We start from the raw sequence: 25,013 nt of genomic DNA, 5'->3' as shown, positions 1-25,013 counted from the left end.
TTTACAGACAAGTCGACAATGATGCTAACACAAGGGATGCAAACAGGCCTGCAATAGGCGCAGGAAGGGGCAAAGGCAGCAGCCCAAAAGGGGCTGCCAAAGGCCCTTTTATAGGGCTGGTTGGACCAGCCAACCAAGTTGGTTTGTGACAGACGAGGTCGGCCAGTCTGGTAGGCCCAAACAGACCTACAAGTCGGCCCTACCAGGTCGGTCCATTTCAGGGCCCCTTGGGCCTATAAAAGGAGAGGCATTTGGCCTCATTCATCATCACTTGGAGCAGCAATTCAGGGAGCAGAAAGAGCAGCAGAACAGCCACCTGTGGGCCTCTATCCAGGAGGATTCAAGTGGGCTGTAGAGCTGCAGACCTAGCTCAGAGTGCTGCCCACCTAGGCTGGTGCAAAGACAGCAAGGTGGAGGTGGAAGGGATCTGGACGGATAGTCTACAGACGCTCGAGGTGGAGCATATGGGCTCGAGTCTAGAGATAGCCAGCAGATAGGAGAAGTACCTTGTGGTAAGATCAGAGGACCACACCATTGGTGGGACTCTGGATCTACCTCTTTTGTGTTGTGTCCATAGCTTTGGACGAAAATATATTATTTTGGTGGTTTCTCTATCTGGCTGGTTCATTGTCTATTGATGACAATGAGTCTGCACATCTATTCTATGTGACACACATTAAGTAAAGAAGTTTGTGATTCCACACCCCACAAGCACGCTGTGTGAGCTCCTGGGCAATACTATCAGTCTTCCGCTGTGCATAACCTCTGTTGGGTCATTTCTAACAACATGCTCTCACATCCCTACTGAAACCTTCAACATTGTTTCCTTATTTCTTGATTTATCTTTGATTTCTTTGAATTTACTTGATGTTTCCTTGTTTCTTGTTTTTATACTTGATTGGTTTACACGTGATTGGAATCTTGCAAACCTTTAACCTCTTAAAAGGCTTAGGGCAAAATGCCTAATGCTCATGCTCCTGGAGCTCCTCTAGCCAGCTAGCACCAGCCCAGCCTCCTGCCTTCTTCCACCTACTGCAGCCAACTGCTGCTCTTCTCCCCCCTTTTCATTCTCGCTTTGCCTTTTTCCCTCTGCCAATCACAGCTTCCCGTCCCACACAGCTGATGTCCTCTCCTCCTTTTTGCCTGCCTCCGCACTCCCCTGTTCTTGCTGTTTCCTGTTGCAGCAGCGGGATCAGGCCTGCAAAGAGGGGAAGTAGGCAGTAGTATGAGATGGACGACTCCTTACAGGCCCCCGTCAGGCACCCACCTCTACTAGGAGGCGAGGCCTATGAGACTCAAACATCAGAGACCCTATCTTGTACCATCTAGAACTGTAATGGTACCTTATGGTCAGAACCAGGGAACTTCTCTGAATCCTATACAGGTCGTGACATAGTCTTTTACACAGATGACACATCAAATTCCAGAGCACCCACTACCAACAGTCAGCAGGTATACGTGGTAGTCTGCCTACAGAGATGAGACAAGGGATACAAGAGGGGTTCGAGGATCAGGAGGAGTCACAGTCCTTTACAGATCCACACTTTTGGGGACCATCTCAGTGGAGCAGAGAGATCCACACTCTAGGTTTCTCTGGATTCGGATCCAACACATGGATAGCTGGGATTTGTTTATCGCAATTTGCTACTTCTCCCCCGAGACCTCCCGCTTTGCCAGAGATATTCGAGGGGAGGATGAGACATCCCCATTTGCTGCTCTTTATCAGTCCATCGTTGACTTCTCTAGCCGCGGGGAACTCCTCCTAGTTGGGGACTTCAACGCGAGAACAGGTGCTCGTCAGGTACCACTCCTCGACTTGAAGGATGATTCCACTCTACTGCTAGACATTGACCTTGAGGAGGCAGGTATGCTACGAGTTTCGGCTGACAGGCGAGGACTGCTCACATCCTATGGGCAGGCCATATTAGACCTCGACAGGATGCATGATCTCATTATCTATAATGGTCTTGACAGATGGCCCGCGTCAGGTGGCTTCACTTGCTTTCCACATGGGGGAGGCTTCAGTGTTGTTGACTACATCATGGGATCCTCTGCCTTCACATCTCACATCACTGACTTTACTGTAGCACCTCTCCCGGTGTTACCTTTGTCGATCGCGAAGCCGTGGCGGAGACGGCTGCTGCGCTCAAACTTGCCTGCATAGCAACTAACATCTGTTTGTGTTGGAGAAGCATCGCCTCTCGATCTAGCTTTTGTTACCTCTCTGCTTGGGTGAGCTCTACCCGTCGCAGTGCCTCCTCATTTTTGCGTTCCTCACGCATCAACAAGAGCAGTTTTTCAAAATATGTGGTTCCTCTTTCTTCCAACGGCTTTTCTGCTTCTTTTCCTCCAGTTTTGTCTAGTCCAGCTGTCTTCTGCTTTCTTCCGCTGGGATGAATGTTCTTCGAGTTGCTGCCGCAGGACCCGATTCTGCTCTAGAAGGTTCACCATCACTTTTTAAGCATTTAGCGGAAGCATATCTTGTTGGTAGTCTTTCTCCTCTTCAAAGTCTTCGAGGTTGAAATCTTTTCCTGACTCTTCCATGGTGCTTGATTGTGTGTCCTTTCCGGATCTCAACACAACCATACACTCGCGGTAGTCAAGTTGGATACAGACCGAAGCTCTGATACCAATGTAACATGCAACCGTTATCTGATCGTGTAATTCACAGCAAGACCTTCTTTAAACCTTTAGCGAGGAATGAGCATTGTTTACCATAGAGAGAGAAAGGAGATGAGGGTAGAGAGAGAGTAGAGTCGACAACCGATTGGGTCCCTGTACCCACTGAGGGCCCCCTCCCCCAATCAAGGGAGAATTTGCTTTATACTTGGAGAACTGAGAAATACAAAGAACACTCTTCAAGAGAGCACAAAACGCACTTCTGAAGAGCTCACTGTGCACACGTATAGCAGACCCAAAGACCTGAGAGGCAACGCCGACTAGTACCGAGACCTTGATGCTGTCCACACCAACGATGTAGGACGCTTCTGCAAGGCAAGGGAGAGGCTTGTGCTGTCTACCAGAATTCAGGGTTATTGCGTGAGTGAGAGAGTGAAAACTAGAAGTGATAGATCCTATGAGAAAACTGAGAGATGACTCAAATATAGAGCTGAGAGTGAGCTGTGTAAACTGTAAAAGAGTGCTGAGAAAGCTGAGGAAACAGTGTCCAAACCTCTCTCCGTTTGCTGGTCCAAACCTCCGACTCTTGTGCTGCGTGGCCACCTTCAGATCAGGCTGAATTGATGGCCAAGGGACTGAGGCTAGAGCAGGGCCAGATCTGAGGATCTCAGGGGCTGCATAGGAGGCTGAAGTGGAGCTGTAGGAGAACTGAAGGAACTGAAGGCAGGAGCAAACTGAATGAGAAAACAAGGCAGCCAAGAGGCCCTTTTATAGGGCTGGACTGAGCCAACCCATTCTGTAAACAGCCAACTGAGTCGGTCTGTTTTACAGACTGGTTGGCCTACAACCAGCCTATAAAAGCCCTCCCTGGCTCATTTGCCAGGGGAGTTTTTGGGCAGCCTTTGCAGGCTGCCTTCCCCGCTTACCTGTCCAGCCTTTGGGGACCCTAAAGAGACTCCTAACCTAGGCTAAGACCTAAACCTACTGTTCTCCAGTGGGTACTAGTGAACAAGAACTGACTTACTGACTTGACCTAAGGCTAAGAGACTGACCTACGTAGCTTCTGCCTGACTGTCCCTGGACAAGGGCTCACAAAGGGGTCACAGCATACGACAAAATCTCCTATCTAGGAACTATAATGCACTTGTCGATGTAACCAGTGTGTCACCTTGCACCCGAGTGCAGGGGTGCATGTGACAAGGGTGCATGTGCCACGAGTACTCTCACGAGGGCGCTCTTCCCATTGGAGGGCCAATTGGCATTCAAATTCTGCATGCATTGCACACATTTGCATTCTCAAAAAGTCTGGTTTTTCACAATCATGACCAAGTTCAAGGCCTTGGATATGACCAAGCAAAGCCTCACTTTTGAGACCTATCTCCAAAAATTCCGAGACCTACAGACCTGTGCTACAAAGATGGATCATGTTACCCTCTTGGGTTTCTTTGTAGCTGGCTTACCCAATTCCTACAGGTTGCAAGTCAAGAACAATAAAAGCTCGACCCTGAAGGAGGCCGGTCACTTTGCACAGATTTATGATGATACCATGGCCTCGACCAAGAAGTTAACTACACCCGAGACCCAAGGCAAGAACAAGGGAGTTCTTAAATGCAACTTCTAGAATGGGAGAAGTGAAATCTTCTAATTCTCCTTCTCAAAAGAAACAGAAACAGACGAAGGGCAGCAAGGAGCGCTTCCTCCGTTCCCTTCGGGTTCAAAAGGAAGGACGATGCTTTATTTGTGAGGAGCGTGGGCAAATTTGGGCTGATTGCCCGAAGAGACCGGAGCTTCACAAGGACCTCTACTAAAGCTCAAAGGACCACCTACGAAGTCAAATACAACCATTCAGACTACTTTAACAAGTATTTGTGCCAATGTCCTCACACGTCCTCGTTCTTGTGATTGTTCTTTTAATAATTCACTTTTTGGCCTCCATGATCTCTACCGAACTTATGGAGAGATCCAAGGGACACAAATTCACATTCTTTTTTACCCAAAGTTCTCACAACTTTGTTAATCACAAACTATTCTTGGTAATTCATGGATTTTATTACGGGATTACCACGAACGCGCAGTGATTGGAATGAGTTGGATGCATTAGCAAAGTCTACTATTAGACTTCATCTTGCACAGTCAGTTTATTTCACAGTAGTAAATGAGCAAACTACGGAAGATTTGTGGAAGAAACTGTGTGCCACTTATGAAAAGGAAACTACCTCTAATAAAGTTTACCTCATGAAGAGGTTGTTTGAGCTGCAGATGAAGGAAGGGGTCTCCATTGCTTCTCACTTGAATGAATTCAATATTATTTGCAGCCAGGCTTCAAACTCAGAAAATGAATTTTGATGTGGAGACTAAGGCAATATTTCTTTTATGGAGACAGACCACTGGAGTGACGTCAGCACTTGTTGAATAGTGAGCAACATCAAGGAGATTATAGAGGAGAGATGGACTTGGATTGGCCGAGCACTAGCAACGATCTATCACCAACTTTCTTCCTTGCATGCCAACCCTCACCAGATCCCGAGCCACTGATATATGAGCTCCCCTTGTCTCTCCTCATCCAATCGATGGTGTTAGTCCCACAAACAACATATAGAGGTCATGTCACTCGGATGGACAACTCATTGTTTGGTAGGCGATAAGGGATTCCTTCTTGTTTTGTCCTTCTTGAGTTTTTCTCAACGACAACGCAATGTATTACATTTTTCTCGTCACAAACATCAACCTTGGATAGCGATGTCCATTGTATATGGTTATCGTGGACCGCTTGACAAAGACAGCTAGACTTCTACCTACTAGATCTGCAGTCACAGTGACTCAGTTGGCTCAACAGTTTGTTCACCAATTGTTTCGTCTGTATGGCTTGCCGGATGACAAAGTCAATGATAGGGACTCTAAGTTTACGAATGAATTCTTGACACTTGTCTTTGACATGCTGGATACCACTCTTCTTTTTTTTGCAAAAAACAAGTTGGATACCAGTCTTAGTTTGAGTTCCTCTGAACATGCCCAGTTTGATGGCCAGATAGTTGTGAATCGACTTCTAGAGGATATGCTTTGGGCATATGTTTCCAAGAGGCAGTCACCATGGGAAGACTACTTACCCGCGTTGAATTTGCTTATAACAATGCAAAGCATTCTAGTACTGGTTTTAGTCCATTTATGCCTATGTACGAGTTTCAACCTAAGTCTCCAGTAATGGTCACATTCAAGGGAAACAAGAATGAAGATGCGAAAACATTCTTGCAAGACATGCAAGAATGTTGCAGTTTGCCAAGGAGTCTATTATAAGTGCCCAAGACAAGGACAAATTTTATGCTAATAGACATTGTTCGCCTAGAGAGTTCTCTATTGGAACGATGGTATACTTGCGTATTCCCAAGGAATACAAGAGTCTCAGTACTAGACAGGTTAGAGAATTATCCCTAGATACTGTGGTCCATTCAAGGTTATCCGAAGAATTGGCCAAGTTGCATATGAATTGGATTTGCCTCCTAATGTAAGGATTCATCCAGTCTTTCATGTCAGTAGACTAAAAGAAGTATTGGATGCTGAGGATCAGGTAGTTACTCCTCAAGAACTTATAGAGATTGAAGTTTTGACCTTTATACCACACCAGCCCAAGAGTATTCTAAAATTTTGTGAACGTCAAATTAGCGATAGGACGATCACAGAGTACAAGATTAAGTCGAAGGATCATAACGAGGAGGACTCTACATGGGAGACATTGACTAACCTTCAAAGAGAGTTTCTGGACTTTCGTTTAAACTCAAGAGTGAGTTCTTAGAGGAAGGGGAGTATGTCATGTGCATAGATTGTATCTAAGTGTGCTTAGGCGCACAGGACTAGCTTTGATGAGGGCTAGGCAAGCGATTCTCAGGTTGGGTTGCAAGGGCAAAGGACGAGTTAGGGTTCCTGTGGATCCCAACAAGGTGAAATGCATTATGGAATGGCCACAACCCGCAAAGGTTACTCAGTTTTCTTGGGCTAGCCTCCTTTTATGGGAAATTCATTAGGCATTTTTGCCAAGATTGCTGCCCCTCTCACTAACCTACTAAAGAAAGACTCCTTTGTAGACATCAGACGCAAAAAATAGCTTCCAACAATTGAAGGTTGCCCTCTCCTCAGCGCCCATATTGGTACGCCCTGATTCCTCCCTACCTTTCACCATAGTGGGAGAGACATTGGTGGTCCTACAGGCCCACTCCTGAGGGTAAGTGGACCCACATTTCAATGGACTTCATAACTGGTCTACCCGTCATAGCTAGGGGCTGGAATACTATCTTTGTTGTAGTGAATAGGCTCACAAAGGCAACACCCACCAAGACGCAATATTCAGCCTTTGCATACAAATTTAGATTTTTTTTTGTTCCAAAGTCCCATTCACAAAAGAGGAGCCCTCCCACAGTCCACCACAAAAGTACCCAACGAGAGGATAGCTTGACCCCAGCCTTGTTCACGTGCTATGGGAGTGCATTCATCTCCCCTATGGCTGGCTTTCCAAGAGATTCTTACATTTTCTAAGCCGTAGCTTGATCCAAAACGATTAGATATCCAACAATGGCACCTAATCACTCTTCTGGATACAGCATACAAGAAGTTAGTAGAGACAAACAATGGCACCTATACAAGAAGTTAGTAGAGACAAACAATGGCACCTATACCGAGTACCGAGTCCCGACGTTAGGGAGGCCGAGGACAAGCTAATCACGGAAAGCACGATGGAGAGCATCAATGTGTAGATGACCAAACCGATAATGCCAAAGGTCGCCAAGAGAGCTTCCTGTAAGGGAGGGAAGGGCGACAAGCTTGTAGATACCATTAGTAGAATGGCCGGTCCAAACCGGCTGTCCGGTGGCACGATCGCGGATGGTGACAGAGGCTGCTTCAAACTCAACTTTCATATTGTTTTGACAAATCTGATGAACCGAAAGGAGATGAAAGCCGAGAGACGGAACATAAAGAACACGAGAAGAGTGTTTACCCCCTTTGCCATCAGGAATAATATCAAGAGAGCCCTCTGAATGAACAGGAATAGAGTGCTTATCGCCGATGCAGACTCGACCAGAATGAGGAGTGAGATCCTGGAGCAGTGAGGAGGAGGGGGTCATATGCCGAGAGGCCCCACTATCAACAATCCATTCACGAGCATCGGAGCTATGGAGAGCCAATGACTCTGCTCAGGAAGGGGGACCGAATTCAAGAGCTCAAGGTGAACAAATGCAGGAGTAGGGGTAAGGGAAGCATCAACCGCAGCGGCCAGAGGTGCGTCAGCTCGTTTGTGTTTGCGGTAGGGACAATTGCACCAATAATGGCCAGGAGTGCCACAGTGATTGCAATTACCTTTGGGAGCAGGACGGTCACTGGAGGGATCTGAAGGAGATGAGTTATTGGCAGAGGACGGGGCATTCTTGGATCGTGATTTGGGACGATTAGCCACAAGAGCCTCAGAAGAACCATCAGAGGTTTTAGTGAACTGTTCCTCCTGATCCCCTTCATGTCAATTACGCCCTTATGTCTCGCATCCTCGCCACTCGTGAGCCCACTACCGTTCCTCAGGCTCTGGCCCAGCCTCATTGGAAACAGGCTATGGAAGCGGAAATTCATACCTTCATCATTCTTTATGTGGATGATTTAATCCTCACCGGGAGTCATACCAATCATATCCTTGCCATTAAAGTTGCTCTTCAAACGGAATTTGAGATGACGGATATGAGCCTTCTCCATTTTTTCTTGGGTCTTGAGATTTGGCAGACTAAGAGGGGGTATTTTGTCTCTCAGCAACGCTATGTTCACGAGCTCCTCGAAACTTTCCACATGGCTGACTGTCGGCCCATCACTTCTCCCATGGATCCCAACGCTAAACTCTCTGCTTTTGGGTCCACTGTTTATCCTGATGCCTCCCTCTACCGCCAGCTTGTTGGATCTCTTCTTTGGCTACTTAACACTCGACTGGATCTCGGCTTCTCTGTTGGCACCCTCAGTACCTTCATGCAAACCCCTTCGCTTTCTCATTGGCAAGCTGCTCGACGTCTCCTCCGCTATCTTCAGGGGACCTCTACTTTCGGGCTCTTTTATGCTGCCGGTGGTTCCTCTCCTTCCCCGCTCACTCTCCGAGGTTGGAGTGACTCCGATTGGGCTGGCGACCCCGATTCTCGCCGCTCTACCTGTCACCACAATGTAAATATCCTAAGTCAAAGTACAGTTGACCATTTATTTGATCATAATTAAAGAGTTTTATATGTGTTAATTACGGTCAAAGAGTTATTTTAATGGTCAAAGGATTGACTACGGTCAAAGATACTTGACTCTAGTCAAGTAAACCTGACTACGGTCAGAGAGTGTTGACTTCGATCAACAAGACTTGGCATGCGCCAAGAGGGGTTAACCCCGGTTAACCAAGATGTGCCAACCTCGGTTGGAGAGACTTGGCTATAATTAAGGCGCCCTGACCTTGGGTCGAAGCTCTTTAATTATAATCAAGAGTGTTGACTCCGGTCAACCAGAGAAAATATATATATATTTATATATATATATATATATTTGTTTAGATGTGCACATGTGTTCAGTGGGGACGCCCACCGTGACTAGGATTAGTCCACAGTGTGTTATTTGCATGCAAAGCGCTAACAATTAATGGGTACCATGGTGGTGCGCTTTAATTAATTGTTGCAGGTACTGGCAAGGATTATTTTTCCTAAGCGAAATGGGAGCCTGACAAGCACCTAGGAAGCGGTTCGTGTGACCGAGAGCTTTGAAGACTCCAGAATGGCCCTAAGTGGCTTGTAATAAGAGTTAGTCTAGATTGTAGACAAGTGGCATGTTGCCAATTTGAATGGGGTTTGAAGCCCTTGTAAGGAAGGATTTCTTTTCACGTAAAAAAGAGAGAGACTTACGAGACAGCTTCATGCTGAACTTTTGTAACAGATTTTCTGAAATGAATAAAGACCTTGGGGGGGTCCAGCCCGACAATTTGTCTTGGGCCCTAGTGTATGTTCAGAGAGAGAGAGAGAGGGAGAGCTTTTGGAGAGTTAATTTCAGTCGTGGAAATACAGCCAAAGCTGTTTCGTCAGTTTGGATTGTATAAGCCATAGCTGTTGTATCACCCTTCGTCGAATACGGGTTGTATTGCTGGTTGTATTGGTATCAGAGCATGGTTTCACAGCTTCCTCAAACTGTGACGATCCAACGAAGCTCCAGGATATGAAGTCTCTGAGTGATCGGAAGATATTACACCGGTCAGTTGGGAGAAGACTTGCTGGTAAGTGCTGCTACGGGTGAAAGTCCCCGTCTGAGACTGGCGAGAATGAAGCCCTGAGGCTACGGATGGGTGACGCTCTCCACCGTATTGACGGAAGCTTTCTCCTGTGACGGCAGTCTGAAAGAGTCCGTGAATTTTCACGTAGGTGTGGATTGTTGGTAGCAGATGATTGGCTGTCATATCTTCTTCCACCAGCGACCAGACACACCCAATTTTTGCAAGCAAGGAAGGCCGTGAACACCCAGTTTCGGTTGTATTGCTCGTTGTCTAGCTGAATGAAATAATGGCGCAGAAGAAGCGTCGAGGTGAATCAGAGAAAGTGAGCACGTGAAGATAAATTTGAGCCTGTGTTGCTGGCGTGGTCTCGTATGCAAGACGCGCGAAGGAGCAGATCCTGAAGACGGACGTGCGCGACACTGACGGACGTGCGCGACGCTGACGGGCGTGCTCGAAGAATCCCGATTTTTGCCAGCCAAGGTTTAACCTTAGGCTTACGTGGCAACCAGCAGGGCAGATGACGTGGCACAGGTGTACATGTGGCATGCACAGAGCTGACGTGGCAGACACGTGTGAATGCTGACGTGGCAGCATGTGCAGGCTGATGACGTGGCAGTACACGTGGCATCCAGCTCAGAACTGACGTGGCACTCTGACACGTGGCAGCCAGGCTGGCAGACCTGTGGTTAAGTTAACCCGGGTACAGTTAAACCCTGGTTAAGTTAATCGCAGTCAGTTAACTCTGGTTAGCTGAACCAGTATCTAGCTAGTTCAACTCTGGTCCAGTTAATCTGGCCTAACCAGATCAGTTTGGTTGGTGTAACCAGAACCAGTTAGTCTGGTTAGACTAACTAGCAGTTACTTCATCTGGTTACTGTTTTCACCCAAAAAAAAAAAAAAAAAAAAAGAGACAGTTGCAGAGACAGTTTTGGCTATCAATTTTCTCCTGCCTGTCAGACTTTTACTGTCAGAAAAGTAGTAGAAAACCAGAGAAAAGCAGGGAAAACAGAGCTTTGCAGAAAAAGGAGTATGCATGCCTTTGAGCAGTAAAAAGAGGGAAAAACAGATGCCTTTTGAAGCCATCTGCAGCAGCCAGAAAAGGGCAACATAGTTGATAATGCTTTGACAGTTGTATGGGTACATGCCTTGAACTGACAGCCCGTACTGGCGTAGATTGTGAATGCAAAACACCTCTTGTTGAGGTACCTTTTCTGTTGGAAAAGCAAAGGTAGTGTGCATTAGTTACTTGCACAGTGTGAGAAAAATCTGCAGATCTCAGAATATGGATCAATCACCTATCCAGTGGGATTCTCAAGATAGGGATGTGCATCCAAGACAGAGGAATGTGCCACAATCTCAACAAGAATTTGAACAAATGGTACGCACTCGTATACAAGAACTGGAAAATCTTAAAAGGGATCCCAGGGCTCAGCATTTGTTTCCAGCAGAGGCTATGCCTAATCCAGTATATGACGTGCCAATGCCAGAGGCACACTCTCGTGTACAGTCTGAGAGAGAGAGATCTCATAGATCTCATAGGAGACGGTCCCATAGTAAAAAGAGATCGAGGCGTCATCACCGATCTCCTAGTCCATCACCGTCTACCTCGAGTTCGACTTCTATGTCTTCTTCTTCCTTATCAGATAAACCATCCAGGAAAAGAAGGAAACACGAGAAGTCTGGGAAGAGAAAATCTTCCAAAGCGACCAGGGAATTTAAAGAGGGAGGAAAATCTGTTAAGTTTATGACCTACAATGGACAGTATGGTCATACAGACAAAGCATTGCAGTTTATCAGACAGTTTGATGCTGCATTCGGTACTGAGAAATTTTCAGAATCCTCCAAGTTAAGAATGGTCAGCCTACATTTAACAGCAACGGCTAGTGCATGGTGGAGTGCACTGACCACAGATGGATCAGCCCCAAGAAAGTGGAAGGGCTTCAAGAAAGCCTTCTACCAGCAGTTCATGCCTAAACAGTTTAGAGACCATGTTCTTCAAGACTGGGACAGCTTGCACATGGATGCAGGAGATACAGTGGATGGGTACAACCAAAAGTTTTGGGATGCTTATTTGCAGGTTGCACCGTTCAAAAAGATCTCCAAAGGTACCCAGATGAGGAAGTACAGAGCAGGTCTCACTCCAAGAATTCAGGCAGTAGTGAATGCTTTGGGGGCAAAGAATATTCAAGATCTTATGCATTCAGCCTCAGTAGCGAGTCTTGTGCCGCTACAAGATCCATCTACAGTGCCATCCTTGCATGCAGGACGTGCTGATAAAAAGAAAACTGATTTTCAAAAATCAGAAAAGAAAGAGTCCCCTAAGGCTGAAAAGAAAGGGTTTCAGCCTCAGAAGCCGAGGGGTACTCAGTTCTCGAAGACCTATAAGGGCAAATCTCTATTTACCCCTGAACAGATAGCGGAATTCCGTAGAGATGGGAAATGCTTCAGGTGCGGTAAAGAGGGGCATGTGGCTGCCCAGTGCCCAGAAAAGCCTTCATCATCGAAGGGAAAAGAGGCAGAGAAGCCACGGGGACCGCAAAAGCCAATGGCGGGGGGTATTCCTGATATACTGGGTCATGCTTTGAACCCAGAAGAACGAGAATTGCTGCTATCATGGGGCAAAGTTAGAGACCAGCAAGCGCTGATTTTATTTGATCCAGGGGCTACTGATAATTTCATATCAGAGGATCTAGCCCTGAGGCTGGGAATAAAGACGGAAGAGCTAGGCAGGGCTTTGGATGCCGATCAAATGTTTTGTGGGAATCCTGTGCCAGTTACTCCCTTGATAGGGAAGCTCCGTCTTCATATTCAGAGTTATGTGGATCAGGAAGACTTCTTCATTTCTCCACTGAAACATTATGATGTAGTTTTGGGGATGCCTTGGTTTCACCGCAAGGCAGTGAAGTTGACTCTTCCTGAAAGAGTGCTGGAATTTGTACATAGGGGGAAAAATCAGCGTGTAATTGCCAGGAATAAAGGGGACACTATCCCCATTGTATCTGATGTTTCATGCGGTAAAGCAATAAAGTCTGCAATTTCTGCGTACATGGTTTTTGTAAAAGAAAAAGAGAATGATATGCATGCTGAAATGAATGATGCAGACAAAGATAGGTTTCAGTTTCTGGTAAACTTTAAAGATTGCTTTTCTGATGTTTTGCCAGGGGAGCTACCCCCAGAGAGACCAGAAGATCATCAGATAGAGTTAATGCCTGGTAGTGAGCCACCAAACAGACCCCCTTATAGAGTCAGTGCGACTCAGAGAGAGGAGATTATGGCTCAGGTACAGGACTTGCTGTCCAAAGGCTTGATTCAGCCCAGCTCGTCTCCTTTTTGTTCCCCTGTACTGTTAGTACAGAAGAAAGATGGTTCATTCCGTATGTGCGTCGATTATCGCGCACTGAACAAAATGACCATCAAGAATAGATTCCCTATTCCGCGTATTGATGATGTCTTGGATCAGCTAAATGGAGCTTCAGTTTTCAGCAGGATAGACTTAAAGAGTGGCTACCACCAAGTGAGGATACAGCCTCAGGATGTGCATAAGACAGCATTCCGCACAACATTCGGGTTGTATGAATACTTAGTGATGCCTTTTGGGTTGACAAATGCTCCAGCCACATTCAATAGAATGATGGATCGTATCTTCCGGAAGTACAGGCATTTTACGGGTACTTTCTTTGATGATATCTTAGTTTTTTCTAAGACAGAGGAAGACCACAGAGAACATCTTGCTATAGTGTTTCAAGAGCTGAGAAATCATCAGCTCTATGCCAACAGCAAGAAAAGTGAATTCTTCCTGGAAGAAATCCATTATCTGGGGCATATAATATCCAAGAATGGGATACAAATGGATCCAGCGAAGATCCGTGCCATTCAGGAATGGCCAGAGCTGAAAACTGTACATGAAGTTCGAAGCTTTTTAGGCTTGTGTTCTTACTACAGAAGATTTATCAGACACTTTGCTGATATCGCAGCTCCATTACATGACCTCACTAAGAAAAATGCAGCTTTCACATGGGGATTATCACAGAAGAAAGCATTCAATACACTCAAGGAAAAGTTGACTACAGAGCCTATTCTGGTAGTTCCGGATCTGTATCAGTCTTTTGATGTGGATTGCGATGCTTGTGGAGAATGTGTTGGGGCTGCGTTGCATCAGAATGGTCATGTAGTAGCCTATGAAAGCAGACGACTTCGGGATGCGGAAAGATATTTAGGAATCTATGAGAAAGAGTTATTGGCTGTAATTCATGCCATCCATACATGGAAACATTATCTTTTGGGTGCAGATTTTACTGTCAAAACAGATCACCAAAGTCTGAAATACTTTTTGACTCAGACCAAGCTTTCAGAGAAGCATATGAAATGGGCAAACATGCTGTCAATGTATCATTTTCAGATTGTCCATACTCCAGGAATTCGGAACAGAGTGGCAGATGCCTTGTCCCGAAGACCCCAGGTCAATAATGTAACTATTGCTTATCATCAGGACCTGGAAGGCATGAGGGAACAATATGCTCATGATTCTGATTTTGGTGAAATTTTACAGCAGATGCAAGAAGGGCAATCCACCAGTCACTATTCCCTGAAAGATGGGTATTTAATGAAAGATGATTGCCTATGCATCACCCAAGAGATGAGGAAAAAGATTTTGGGGGAATGCCATGCACCTCCCTATGCTGGACACAGAGGAATTACAGCAACAACTCTAGCACTAGAGAGGTATTTCTTTTGGCCAGGAATGCGGAAAGATATACATCAGTTTGTTACTGAATGCCTTACGTGTCAGAAAATGAAGTATGATAGACAGAAGGCACCTGGCCTACTTATGCCTCTTCCCGTGCCTCAGGCACCATGGGAAAATATTACAATGGACTTTATTTTTGATTTGCCAAGATCAAAGTCAGGGAATGATGGGATTTGGACTATCATTGATAGATTCAGCAAGCAAGCTCATTTCATTCCGGTTCGCAAAACCATAAAGGCAGATCATATGGCTAAGCTGTTCATGGCACAGATCTTTAAACATCATGGTATGCCTAAGTCCATTGTTAGTGATCGAGATCCCAGAATGACCAGTCTATTCTGGAGAGCTTTATTTGATAACATGGGGACGAATCTGAATTTTTCTTCTTCTTTCCATCCCCAGACAGATGGTCAAAGTGAAGTAGCAAATTCTACCATTTTGGATATGCTGAAATGCTACGTGGGTGACCAAAGTTCAGACTGGAAAAAGTACCTACCGTTAGTAGAGTTTGCTTACAATAATACAGTACATAGCTCTACAGGGAAAGCCCCTTTTGAAGTCATATATGGGAAGGTGATTTTGCCACCTATATTGAGGACTAAAGATGAAATATTTGCAGCTGATCAGTTTGTAAGAGACCTCCAGACAGCTTACAGCCAAGTCCGGACAGCAATTGAAAGGTCTCAAGAGAAACATAAAAGGGCTGCAGATAAACATAGGAGACAGTTGGATCTCAAGGAAGGGGACTGGGTACTTTTAAAGTTTGAAAAAGCTAGGCTCCGCAAGTTTAAAGGCAAACAGAAAGTGTATGCAAAGTTATCTCCCAGATACTATGGCCCTTTCAGGGTTACAGAAAGAATAAATGAGGTTGCATACAGATTAGCATTGCCAGAGCATTGGAGGATTCACAATGCATTCCATGTGAGTCTTCTAAAGAAATTTCAGGGACCAGAGCCTACAGAACCAGTATCAGAAGATCCACCAGAAGTGGATGAGCTGGAGGAAGTCCTTCAGCCAGAGCAAATTGTGTACCATACTGTACGTAAAGGCCCTCAGGGTAAAGAATTTTACAGGTATCTTGTAAAATTCAAGAATTATACGGCATTAGATGCCAAGTGGATGGACGAAGACATGTTATCCGATCATCCACAGCTTTTGGATGTTTACAAGGAAGCTTTTCAGTTGAGGTCAACTGAATAGAAGCCGAGGGGATGTCACCACAATGTAAATATCCTAAGTCAAAGTACAGTTGACCATTTATTTGATCATAATTAAAGAGTTTTATATGTGTTAATTACGGTCAAAGAGTTATTTTAATGGTCAAAGGATTGACTACGGTCAAAGATACTTGACTCTAGTCAAGTAAACCTGACTACGGTCAGAGAGTGTTGACTTCGGTCAACAAGACTTGGCATGCGCCAAGAGGGGTTAACCCCGGTTAACCAAGATGTGCCAACCTCGGTTGGAGAGACTTGGCTATAATTAAGGCGCCCTGACCTTGGGTCGAAGCTCTTTAATTATAATCAAGAGTGTTGACTCCGGTCAACCAGAGAAAATATATATATATTTATATATATATATATATATTTGTTTAGATGTGCACATGTGTTCAGTGGGGACGCCCACCGTGACTAGGATTAGTCCACAGTGTGTTATTTGCATGCAAAGCGCTAACAATTAATGGGTACCATGGTGGTGCGCTTTAATTAATTGTTGCAGGTACTGGCAAGGATTATTTTTCCTAAGCGAAATGGGAGCCTGACAAGCACCTAGGAAGCGGTTCGTGTGACCGAGAGCTTTGAAGACTCCAGAATGGCCCTAAGTGGCTTGTAATAAGAGTTAGTCTAGATTGTAGACAAGTGGCATGTTGCCAATTTGAATGGGGTTTGAAGCCCTTGTAAGGAAGGATTTCTTTTCACGTAAAAAAGAGAGAGACTTACGAGACAGCTTCATGCTGAACTTTTGTAACAGATTTTCTGAAATGAATAAAGACCTTCGGGGGGGTCCAGCCCGACAATTTGTCCTGGGCCCTAGTGTATGTTCAGAGAGAGAGAGAGAGGGAGAGCTTTTGGAGAGTTAATTTCAGTCGTGGAAATACAGCCAAAGCTGTTTCGTCAGTTTGGATTGTATAAGCCATAGCTGTTGTATCACCCTTCGTCGAATACGGGTTGTATTGCTGGTTGTACTACCACGGGCTATGTTTTCTCCTTTGGCTCTGCGGCTATCTCCTGGTCCAGTAAACGCCAACCCACGGTCGCCCTATCTTCCACCGAGGCTGAGTATCGGGCTATGTGTAGTGCCACCTGTGAGGCTGTGTGGCTTCGGCGCCTTCTTCTCGATTGTGGTTTTCAGCAACCCACTTCTACCACACTTTTTTGTGACAATCAAAGCTGTATTGCCCTTGCTCGCAATCCGGTTTTCCATGCTCGGACAAAACACATTGAAATTCAGTACCACTACACGCGAGAGAAGGTTCTTGACGGTACCATTGTGCTCCTATTCAGCACCACTTCCGACAACGTCGCCGACATATTTACCAAATCTGTTTCTCCTCCCCTTCTCCAACGTCATACCAGCTCTCTGGGTCTTGTGCCACACCCTGGAGCTGAGAGGGGGTGTTGAGAATAAGCATCTCAAGGAGTGGCTGGCCGACCAGCTCCCACGCAGCAAGGGGGGCCAGAGGGGGTAGGCTGGCCGACCAGCTGGTCGGCCCAGTTGGCCTGACCAACCAGGCTGGTCGGTCCAGGCAATCTGGCCGACTCCCCTCTGGCCTGCCCTATAAAAGGGACTCCTTCCCTTCACTTCCTTCACCACTCATTGCAGCTCCTCAAGGCTCCAGCACACACCCTGCTCCAGACCATCCCCTCAGAGCCCCCTCTCAGCTGCTCAGTTGGCTGCCCACACTCCCGCAACAGATCTTGCCTCTTCAGGGCTCTTGCCTCCTCGCTCCAGGCCTCTACAGATCCCTTGTTCCAAGGTTCCTGCCTCTTCACCCAAGCTCCTTCAGCCTCCTCTTCTCTAGGCTCTTGCCTCCTCAGTTCAGGCTCCTCTAGCCTCTTCACTCCAGGCCCCTGCCTCTTCGTTTCAGGCTTCTCCTGCCTCCGTGCTCTCAGGCTTCAGCTTTCTTGTGCCCCCCCCCTTTTTCTCTGCTTCAGTTCAGCCTCTCCTGCAGCTCCTGTTTTCTTATCTTATTCAAGATATCTTGTATTTCAGTTGCTGCCCTGATTTAAGGGCTGATTTACAGCAGATCAGTTGTGGCACATTTTGTTATCTCTAGTGTTCTCTGTATGGCTCTATAATTTCAGTTTGTTTGCATCTTCCGCTGCCATTCTAATAATACCGAGTACAAGAAGTTAGTGCCCAAGAGAGGATAGCCTGACCCTATCCTTGTTCACATGCTATGGGAGTGCATTCATCTCCCCTATGGCTGGCTTTCCAGCAGATTCTTACATTTGCTAAGCTGTGGCTGGATCTACCTCATCCAGAAGGATTAGAGACAATGACACCTAATCACTCTTTTGGATACGGCATACAAGAAGGTAGTAGAGACTGAGAAACATGCCCTTCTAGAGTGTCTAGCATACTCCGCTATACTAGATAGATACCGTCATAACCTGTTTGGGATTGACACTCTACTGAGAATTGCATTTTGTAATATTAGCATTACCATATCTTCTATATGCTTAGAGGTTGATATGGAGCATAACGTAACTTGAATATGATAAGAACGGGTCACATTAACTCTGAACTTGGCTTTCACCTGCCAGCTACTTTGGTTGTGGGATCCAAACTTCCACTGTTAGTTTGAATTAACTCAAGCAGACATGATTTAAATGTACAAATTAGGGTGCTCTTGTTAATCTATTTAGCAATCTAAGCATTTTATTTTTTCCAAAGGACTATAATCGAAGGAAAGTAACGAAGAATACGGATTTACATTTACAAGTGGAGCTTAGTGACTACTACTAGTGACGTGCGTGATGCCATGACATGCCCAAGAAATTGTTTTTATAATGGTGTGCCCATAGCATTTGTATGATCTTGTTGAGCTAGTAAGCAGAGAACGTTGTCAATCCCATGCAGTTATGACGATATCTATCTAGTATATTGGAGTATGCTAACACACCACCTATCCCAACGTCTACAAATTGAATTTGGATCCTAGAAGTTTGTTGGGTAAACAGATCATTCAAGGTGACTAAGTAAGAATATGTAAACAAGTCTCAAAGGAGCTCAATCGTTGCATAAAGTCAAATTTTATATGTGCACACTTTTTCTTTGCAGATTGAAGCATTCAATTCTTTATTTCAGTCTACAAATATCGTGGGGTAAATATTTACATTGGTTTTCTTAATCTATAACTTTAATTTGTGGAACAAGTTTATGACGTCAAAAGCTTCCTGCCTATGTTGGTATCCGTGCTAAAACAGTAAATTTCAAAAAGAATGAATGTACACTTCTCTCTATAGCTCAAAAAGAGAATAGAAGACTTCATGATTTGTATACCTCCCACAAAACACACTTTAAACCCAATAGGTTTTTTCTCCAATAGGGTTCTCCAAAGCTCATTCATATGGCTTTGAAGCATTTCGAGACGTCTATTAGAGATGTCTCAACTTAGGGCAAAAGGTTTGGTCCAAAAGAAGTTACTTTTTGCAAGTGAAGCAAACATTTGTGATTTGTTCACGAATTCGTCCTTTTAAGAAAGAGGATTAGGAAATGAATCAAGGGAACTCTTTGGGAACTTCCCTTTGGCGAAGTCGAAAGATGGTATTCGTTTCAAGGAGTTACGTCAAGGATTGATTTTTAAAAATCCAACGTACTCATCAAAAAAGCCGTAGAGAACGGTAACGAATCTTCGCGGGACAAAGAATAGGCTCAGTTCTTAATGTTGAAGTATTACCTGGTTTATTAAATAGACCGAGCTATCTGTCCTTGTAAAAGGAGAGACAAAGCCAAAGGAGGAATGAAAAAATATCCAGGTTTTTCCAGGACGCAAGAATTGCTGTCACGCATACCATTTTGTTTGCAAACGCCACTCTAGTGCGTTGACGTGTAAGAGACAACCACCATGCCTTCGGCTGTGAGGTGTCCGTGCGTACGCAAAATGCTACATGTAAGAAGCACCGACCAGTACAAGTACGAGACGACAACGGAAAAAAAATGTCCTCTTTGCATAAAGGGTGGATAAAAGCTCGAGGACACTGGAAGCAGAGAACCCGAATATGATGAAGACTGTTACTAAATTTTCACGTCCAAAGTGAACTTTACTAGGAGTGGATGTTCTCACACAATCAAGCACGGAGATCCAGAAAGAAGGAAAGCAAAGCTTAAAGCATACCTCGAAGGTCGATTTCCCGCTCACGAACAGCATTGAAGTACTGGGGAGAGCGAAGGATAAGGTCTGCTGTCAAGCGCACCATCTCTGTGAGAAAACGTGACCGACGGAGGAGCTCAGTGGAGGAGCAGGGTTGCCATGCCCTAACTTCGCTTCTGGGAGGGAGAACGCAGCAAGGATTTGAGAGAATTATCTTTTTGTTCCTTTTCACTAGGAATTGTTTGTTGTTGGGTAGGCCTTAGTGAAGTTTGTGGTTTTGAGATGGGAAAATTAAAATTATTGTTATTATTTATGCTCTATTACTTTTGTTAATTTGTGGTTGGCTCACTTGTTAGGTGCATTCATGGGTGTTCAAAAGGGATCCCCTTTTGTGACTTTTGGGCCATTCTCATTTACTCCTCTTTGCACCTGGGGCCTCCAATTTTATGCTCTCTCTTGGCATTTCACTCACGTAGAAGCATGCCTAATGAATGATAGATATATCATTCACCTTGTTTTCTGAATGAATTGAGCCATAAGCTTCAAATAAGACTCGATACTTAAGGTATGGACACTTCCCAATATCTAGGAGGCAATGCCTTGTGCACTCTTGTTTACAATGGTTTTATATCTCCCCTTCAACATGGTGGTGTTCACAACAGCCCATGAGTATGCACTCTTGTTTTAAATGGTTTTGTATCTTCACGTCAACATGGTGGTGTTCATAAGAGCCCATGAGGATGAATGTGGCTTGATGGAAAAAGTAAGAGAAATGTCAGGCATTTCCATTCCACATAACAATAATCTATATTCTCTTCCTCTCAGATCAAGGTGATTACAAAAATACTTTAAGGGCTCATGATCAACTAAAACCTCAAAACTTAATCCATTCAAATAATGTCTCCACACTTTCAAGACATGTATTATAGCATATGTTTTTTTTTCATGTGTATAGTACCTCAATTGAGCATTATTTAGCTTCTTACTTTCAAAAGCAACAGGTCTCCCATCTTACCACCACCTCCCTATAATTTCATAATCTATTTCTTTGTGATGTGTGATTGAGCTACTAGTATAATGTTAAAGTGAAATAATGAGATTTTGAACAGTACTTATCACAAAATCACTAGCATTCATGAATGGCTTATTAGGATCTCACAATGGTGAGCATTAGTCATCTAATGTTTCAAAGTTTTGAAACCATGATTATATTAACTTACAGACTTGTTGCTCTTCCCTGTCATCCCTTAGAAGTTTGGTCAAAGGGAGGATAATCACCCCCTTAAGAAGTTTGGCCAAAGGGAGGATAATCACCCCCTTAAGAAGTTTGGCCAAAGGGAGGGTAATCTTGGATATCATTTTGAAAGAATATCGTTAAGCCAAGGAAAGATCGACCTTGTCAAACTATCATGGTATCAGCACATTCCTAAGGTTGATCAATGTCTATTAGATCACCAGAGATGATGTGGCCAAGATGCAAGATCTCACATCTAAGGAAATTACACTTAAACTCATTTACATATAACTCTCATGCCTTAGAATATCCAAGACAATTGCAAAATGTGTGCCATGTTCCTCTAAGGTTTAATATAGATGAGGATTCATCTAAAAACACCACCGTGAAACATATCATTCATCATTTTTTGAAAGGTGACAAGAGACCGAACGGTAATACTAGGAATTCATCGTGCCCATACCTCATTCTAAACCCAATTTTGTAGCCATTCTCTTTGCAAATTTGGATTTGATGATACCTTACTTGTATATAGATCAATCTTGGTGCTTGGTGAAATAGATAGTGCTCGTTACATAAAATTGGATATTTAAATTTATTAAAAACTTCAATTTCTTATAATTAACACACATGCATATCCCTCCATCCTTTTTACAAACCAACACCATTGGTGCACCCCATGGGGATATACTTCGTCTAATGTGCCCCATCCTCAAATATTCTATAATCTAGCTCACGAATTCATCGTCTTCTTTTTTACTCAATTGATAGGGTTTCATAAACATGGGTTGAGTACCAGGAAGAATATGTATCTTATGGTCTACAACTCTGACAAGTGATCACCATCATGCAACTCCTTTGGAAATATATTAGCATAATCATTCTTTTGTTTAAGAGTAATGCTAGAGAAATTATTAATCAAAAGAAAGTTATATTCTTTATCATATAAAAGTAATTACACATTCTTTGGAGGAACTATTAATTATAAGAAAGATCGACTATGGGTCATATAAAATTAATTCCTGATTCTTTAGAGCAATTATTTATTAAATGAAAGTTCTACTATTTTTCATATAACAATACATTCTTCGGGGGAATTATAAATATATAAAAAAGGAATAGTGATACACTTAAAGAGTGCAGAATCTAATTCATGAATTGCATTAAACATTCCCAAAGGTTTAACAAGATTTTATAGTGTATCAACAAAATGACTTTGAAAGCAATGCAACAAAGTCCTTAGTCCATGGTCCCAAGTATGAAAGCCTTGTGAAGCAAGAATTGAAGTTGTTGATAGAGGGTGATTTCATTTATGACATAGAGCATATTGATCAATGTCACCCATTGTCATAGTGCTAGAAAATAATGGTAAGATAAGAGTTTGTGTGAACCTTAAAAAGGTGAATCACTCCACTCTCCAATATCATTTTCTCCTACCCTTCACAAAACATGACTTGAACGAGTAGCTAGAAAAGTAGAGATTCTGAGATGGATTCTTAGGATTAAATCTAGGTCTTACTATATTCAAGTAGTAGGCACAAGACGGACTTTGTCATAGAATGAGGGGTATTTTCTTTCAAGGTTATGGCTTTTGATTTGAACAAATGCCCTTACAACAATAGAGAATAATGTGCATAGCATTTATTAACAATGGGCAAGGGGGGTTATGGACCTTGTGGTAACTCGTGATAAACAGCCACATCCCCATAGCTTGTCCCATTTTAAGCCTTATGAAAGTCAAGGCTTATCATGGTAGCATGAATTCACCTTTCAAAGGCATATCCTATCTAAAATTTCAAGATATTCTCCATTATGTCTCTCTAAACAAACTGTCCTAGATAATGAAAAAAAGGAGTATGGACATGATTACTTTTCCATATTGTACAAACAGTTTAAAATGGTCAATAGCCTCCACCCTTGCACTTTGCTTAGTGAGGCCCCTTTGTATCCATGCTTCGTTGATGGTAATTTCCATGAGGCATATTTTAAAAGCATCTAGAACTAATGAGGGTGTTCAGGTAGTATAAATTACACTATACTCCATGGCCTCTACAGACTTAAAAAGCTAACAGTAACCCTAAAACATAGCATGTATATATGCCTCCTTTCTTCATTTGGATATAGTGGATCATTGGCTACATATGCGTACTCTCTCTCTCTCTCTCTCTCTCTCTCTCTCTCTCTCTCTCTCTCTCTCTCTTCCCTCCCCCCCTCATTGTTAATCGATTTGGTTAATAATATGCCACAACTACTTGGTGATATCACTTGGTGCATAGTGGCAAGTCCATAGAGCTAGGATTGTGCCTTGGAGCCAAATGGGCCCAAGATGATTGTAAAGAATGAGGAAAGAGACTGGTATAAAGAGGATAGGGCTGGCCCTCCCTTCAAAAGGTAGCATGTATAAAAGACCAAAAGTTTGACTTTTGGTCTTTAGCTGTTGATTTCAAGTTTGAGAAATAGAAGCTCTCTTCTTTTCCAAGAGTGCATCTTGTGTTTCTCTTGCCTCTTGCCTTTGTGAATGCCTCTCATCCCCCTTCCCCTCTCTTGCCTCTTTCTTCCCCCATCCCCATCCCCCTCTTCTTCTTCTTCTCCCTTTTCCCCCTTCTTCTCATGAGGATTCATATTGCAACAAATCCAAAAACCATTTGCATGACACAAGTGGACCGTTCGTGCTTACATTGCTCCCACAAGTAGAAGCTTGGAGCCAAGGGCTCATCGGCATTCCTTCAAGATCCCACAACACGCGAGTCATTGCTAGACTACACACTTATGGCACCGTTGCCAAGGAATTTGAGGTATGCTTTTGCTTGCATGTGCTTCTCTTGTCATCCTCCCATTGCCCAACATTGAGTAAGCTTAGTGAAAAGCTATTGGTTTTTGGAATAAAGGAAGTGTAGTTGAAAGAAAGGTGAAAGAAACGTGTTTTGAAGTGATTTTGAGTGACTTTTGGATGTTTTTGACGAAGAATGAGTGTAACATTGAAGGACTAGATAGGCATTGTGATTGCTAAGGCCTTGCATGTGCTTATGTCATCCACCCATTGCCCAACATTGAGTAAGCTTAGTGAAAAGCTATTGGTTTTTGGAATATAGGAAGTGTAGTTGAAAGAAAGGTGAAAGAAACGTGTTTTGAAGTGATTTTGAGTGACTTTTGGATGTTTTTGGAGTAGAATGAGTGTAACATTGTAGGACTAGATAGGCATTGTGATTGTTAAGGCCTTGGTGTTGTCAAATCACAAGAAAAATATAAGAAAATGATGAATTCAAGCAAATTTTGAAGTGGTTTGGAGAGAAGAGTAGTCCAAATTTGAAAGTCTTCATTTGTATTCAAATCTTATCCTTCTTGTTGTTTTTTGTTGTTTATTTGATTTAGTGTAGGTAGAGAAGTAGTCCCCCAAACAATGCATAGAAGCCATAAGAGCTCATAAAAGTTTGGAAATTTTGTCAGCAAAACAGAGTTTGAAGAGACATACCGGGTTAGTCCTAACCCAGAGCATGCTAAATTAATTGGCACATTGGGTTAGCCATTGACCACGTTGGGTTAGCAACTAACACTTTGACACAGTCTCACACTCTAACATCTGATAGATTATTCCAGCTAGCACATTAATTCACTCCGAACTAGAGGTCAAAATCCCTAACCCAATGCACACTGAATTAATAACCCAACACACGCTAAGTTAGCAACCCAGTGCACATTGAAATAGCAAATCAAAGCTGAATTAGGGAAGTCCATGCTGAATTAATAACCCTGTGCACGTTGAGTTAACAAACCAGCACACATTGAATTAGCAGCATGCTAAATTAAGACCATGCTGAAATAGCAAAGTCAATGC

The 25,013-nt window shown here is 43.8% G+C and overlaps 1 protein-coding gene across 1 annotated transcript in view; it reads right to left on the bottom strand.

Annotated features, from left to right (window-relative positions):
• U2A' (U2 small nuclear ribonucleoprotein A) overlaps nt 1-20,159 on the bottom strand; it is a 35,335-nt gene extending 15,176 nt beyond the window's left edge. The window contains exon 1 of the mRNA XM_087377433.1: nt 19,969-20,159. Within this exon, the coding sequence (XP_087233559.1) occupies nt 19,969-20,050 (82 nt within the window). The 5' untranslated portion in view covers nt 20,051-20,159. The remainder of the gene's footprint in view (nt 1-19,968) is intronic.
• Nucleotides 20,160-25,013: the final 4,854 nt, after the last annotated feature.

Source organism: Dipteris shenzhenensis, chromosome 7 (genome assembly GCF_047967505.1).
Source record: "Dipteris shenzhenensis isolate YYH24624 ecotype China chromosome 7, Dip_SZ_1.0, whole genome shotgun sequence".
NCBI classification, from domain to species: Eukaryota; Viridiplantae; Streptophyta; class Polypodiopsida; order Gleicheniales; family Dipteridaceae; genus Dipteris; species Dipteris shenzhenensis.
The sequence above is the reverse complement of the archived record's forward strand: the minus strand, read 5'-3'. Positions and strand labels throughout refer to the sequence as shown.